Source organism: Oryza brachyantha, chromosome 3 (genome assembly GCF_000231095.2).
Source record: "Oryza brachyantha chromosome 3, ObraRS2, whole genome shotgun sequence".
Lineage (NCBI taxonomy): Eukaryota > Viridiplantae > Streptophyta > Magnoliopsida > Poales > Poaceae > Oryza > Oryza brachyantha.
Window position 1 is genome coordinate 25,999,700 of NC_023165.2, and position 4,191 is coordinate 26,003,890.

Genomic DNA, 4,191 nt, shown 5'->3' on the forward strand with positions numbered 1-4,191 from the left:
AATTTGAAGCCCGGGGGAGGGGGAGGGGGAGGGTTCAGTTTTTCCATCGTATAACAGATAAGCCCTCTCCGATACAAAGGAATGAGAAAATGCCGATCGTTTTCAAGAACGTCATAAAACGAAATGATGGGCCAATCCAAAAAATCCATGTTGGTTCTCCTCTTTTTTTTCATAAGAAAAGTCATTTAACAAAATAATTATGATAGCCAACTGGTTCAAATATATAATGTAACGTAAATCCTAGAGATAATAAAAAATATGTTATATTAATTAAATACATAAAAGGTCAAGTCCACTGCATATCACATAGAGATAATAAATGATATCTTAATAAAAAGTAGTAATAAATATCTAGTAAAAATATATGCGGTTCAACTATAATATTTGTCGTATAGTGGATATCATATGACGGTTCGGCTCCATCACTCGGTTCATAATAGTATTTGGCGTTATTTTTATCGTACGTCGAGATAACCCACCGCATCAAACATTTTAGCGGACTTTAGTTTAACCGAATCCTCTGGCCTATTAATTTTTTTTTTGAGAACCTCTGGCCTATTAATTGTGTTGTAAACATTGTTCCACTTCCACCGTGGAAAACACATATGGTTTTGTGAACACGAATTAATCCACCCTGAAAACAAACAATGGACATTGTTCCAACTTCCTTAGAGCAACGACGAACACAAGAAAATCGCAATGGCGGAGCCAAAAACCAGAGACTGGGACCAGCAGCGTACCCAAACCCTTTTCCCTTGTGGCCCCCAGTGTGTAGGGTGAAAGAATTCAGGTATAAATAGCGCAGCAGCCACAGCTAGCCCTCCCACACAGCAGCCGTAGCTAGCTAGCCCCGCCTTTGTGGCCAGATCGCTCGCTCGCTCGCACGCTGGCTACACCACCACATCCATCTGAGCAGTAGCATCATCATCATCACCAACCGGCCTGTAGTGTGTGCTCTGATCATCCGAGCTGCTGTTCTTCGTGAATTCCTCGTGCAAAACCAAACGGTTCCAATCGAGCTCGCTCCGGCCGCCACAGCCTTTATTACGGCCTACTCCTCCTCCAAGCTGTTTCTTTGCCAGAATTTAAAGAAGTAGCAGCTGTAGACAGTAGTAGCCACTTCGGCTTCTCGATCCCGTGTGTGTGTGTGTAGAGGAGGCGGCCGGGGCGGCGGCGCTCGTCGAGCACATATATGGCAGCTACGTAGTTACTGCACTTGAATTCGTCCTCCGTCGCGTTGGGCGGCTGGGCTCTCTCTCGGTTGATAGGCAGCAGCAGCTCTAGCCTTTGCGTGGATTTCGCGGCGGCGTGTGTGTTGTTCGGTGTGGGGGGGGAGAGTAATTGCACGCGTCACAAGAACACTCTCTCTCGCCCTCTACTTGGGCCTCTCTGCTCACGTGATTCATACCGGCCGCCTGCCTCGCCTCTCCTCTCCGTCGCGTTGCATATATACACCTTTTCTTGTGCCTGTGCCGACGAGATTGAGAGTGAGTGGGAGGGATGGAGGCGGAGGCGGAGGCAGAGATGGTGGAGGTGCGGGAGTACAGGGATGAGCGGGACCGCGCCGCCGTGGAGGAGGTGGAGCGGGAGTGCGAGGTGGGCTCCTCCGGCGGCGGCGACGGCGGAGGGGGCAACAAGATGTGCCTGTTCACGGATCTCCTCGGCGACCCGCTCTGCCGCATTCGCCACTCGCCGGCCTACCTCATGCTGGTATGTATGCCCCGGCGAGGCCACCACGTACCCGTCGTCCACTTCTCTCTTCTCTCCTTTGTGCGGTCATGAGGCCATTGCCTTTTCTTTTCTTTTCTGCCGGTCGTACGGTTTTCGTTTCGGTTCCGTTTAGTTCCGTTTTGGCGTGGGGTCCGGCCAGGCTCCGGAACTGATAACTTTTTTTTGTTTTTGAGCAAAAAGGTAGCGGAGACAGCGACCGGCACCGGCACCGGCGGCGGCAATGGCAGCGAGATCATCGGTCTCATCCGCGGGTGCGTCAAGACCGTCGTCTCCGGCAGCGTCCATGGCAAGGACCCGATCTTCACCAAGGTCGCCTACATCCTCGGCCTTCGCGTCTCGCCTCGTTACCGGTACGTATGTACACTTGTATAGTTGTATTTAGTACAGTTGTCATATACAAAGGCCATTCAAGAAACGTCCAACTGTCAAGTGGATGGTCTGGCATTGCCAGTTTGCGTACTTCTCCTCCTCCTCCTAGCTTCAATGATGAGGAGGACGACAAATTGATCGAAAGATGGTAACTTTGTGGTGATCACTCCCTGCAGGAGGAAGGGGGTAGGGAAGAAGCTGGTGGGAAGGATGGAGGAGTGGTTCCGGCAGAGCGGGGCGGAGTACTCGTACATGGCGACGGAGCAGGACAACGAGGCGTCGGTGCGGCTCTTCACCGGCCGGTGCGGCTACTCCAAGTTCCGGACGCCGTCGGTGCTCGTGCACCCGGTGTTCGGCCACGCCCTCCAGCCCTCGCGCAACGCCGCCATCAGGAAGCTCGAGCAGCGCGAGGCCGAGCTGCTGTACCGGTGGCACTTCGCCTCCGTCGAGTTCTTCCCCGCCGACATCGACGTCGTGCTGTCGAAGGAGCTCTCGCTGGGGACGTACCTGGCGGTGCCGGCGGGGACGCGGTGGCAGAGCGTCGAGGCGTTCATGGACGCGCCCCCGGCGTCGTGGGCGGTGATGAGCGTGTGGAACTGCATGGACGCCTTCCGCCTCGAGGTGCGCGGCGCGCCCCGCCTGATGCGCGCCGCGGCGGGAGCAACGCGGCTGGTGGACCGCGCGGCGCCGTGGCTCAAGATCCCATCCATCCCCAACCTCTTCGCGCCCTTCGGCCTCTACTTCCTCTACGGCCTCGGCGGCGCCGGCCCGGCTTCCCCGCGGCTCGTCCGCGCGCTGTGCCGCCACGCCCACAACATGGCCCGCAAGGGTGGGTGCGGCGTCGTCGCCACCGAGGTCTCCGCCTGCGAGCCCGTCCGCGCCGGCGTGCCGCACTGGGCTCGCCTCGGCGCCGACGACCTCTGGTGCATCAAGCGTCTCGCCGACGGCTACACCCACGGCCCACTCGGCGACTGGACCAAGGCGCCGCCGGGCCGCTCCATCTTCGTCGACCCAAGAGAGTTTTAGGATTTTTATCACCCGTTTTCTCCCTAGGATTTAGGGTTTTTCCCGACCGTCCGATCTCCCACATCCGACGGCGGACCGGTACTTCCTAGAACCAGCATCGTCCAAACATGTGTCACCCTACAAATCTCGTCGTATTTCCCGTTTCATCACCATCACTTTTTTTTAGAGGCTTCTAGCACTTTTAGGTGTGAATACAGTAACAGTAGTACCTTTTTCCCAGCTGAAATCCAGAAAAGGGAGCTGCTTAACTGTAACCCGTTATTTGACCCGATACCAGAGTGGAAACCTGCTTGGCTGCCTCCCCTTTACTACCGGAGTTCTACCGGCTAACCGGAATTCCGCCGTGGCGGAGTACTAGAATCTTCGTTTCCTACGTAGATCCGTTCGGTTTGCTCTCCTTTTTGCGTGTGCGCGCTCAATCTGCAACCCTCCATCTGTTTCAGTGCCGTGGATATGTGTGGTTGGTTGTCGCCTGGGTGGTGTACGTGTTAGCCCGTTGGCTGCCACGGCCCCATCACGAAATCTAAGGGAGGGTTCGATCGGGATCGGTCGAGGCAATGATTCGGTCCTTGGGTGACAATTATGCTCTCCATAGGTTTCTCTCCCACTCGGGCGCTGTTGGCTCAGAAACTCCTGGCCCTTGTCGTGGAAATGATTGCCTCGCGGAATCGCTCCTGTACACAAGCGGTAGTAGTAGTAGTACTATTCTTCAACGCGACGCGTGAGTAGCGACGGCGCCGATCTCGCGCGTAGACGTCCGTGTACGCTGATCCACTGAACCGGCAAAAGGGACCCCAAGTTCTAGCAAAAGGACGAGAAAAATTAAAGCTTTTTGGCCAACGGCTGAGCAGGTGAGCTCGATCGGCGAGAGGGCACCCCCCATGGCGATCGAAGAGGAGATTTCGCCGATCGGATGCATCAAAACCGCGGCACGCGGCGCATCGTGCGTGCGTGTTTAATTAGTAAAGAGTTTCACGGCGCGGTAGGGGCAGGGGGCCGTCCGGCGTGAGCGGCAGTAACGATCTGCCGGCACGGCCGCCTCTGAATTTACGGCGGCGTACGTCG

The 4,191-nt window shown here is 55.6% G+C and overlaps 1 protein-coding gene across 1 annotated transcript; it reads left to right on the plus strand.

Moving 5' to 3' along the window:
- The first annotated feature begins 695 nt into the window (after positions 1 to 695).
- LOC102699855 (probable N-acetyltransferase HLS1) lies at positions 696 to 3,381 on the plus strand. Its single transcript, XM_040521617.1, has 3 exons — positions 696 to 1,710; positions 1,912 to 2,081; positions 2,277 to 3,381. Exons 1-3 carry the CDS (start codon positions 1,501 to 1,503, stop codon positions 3,124 to 3,126), a joined length of 1,230 nt encoding a protein of 409 aa, XP_040377551.1. The 5' UTR covers positions 696 to 1,500; the 3' UTR covers positions 3,127 to 3,381.
- Positions 3,382 to 4,191: the final 810 nt, after the last annotated feature.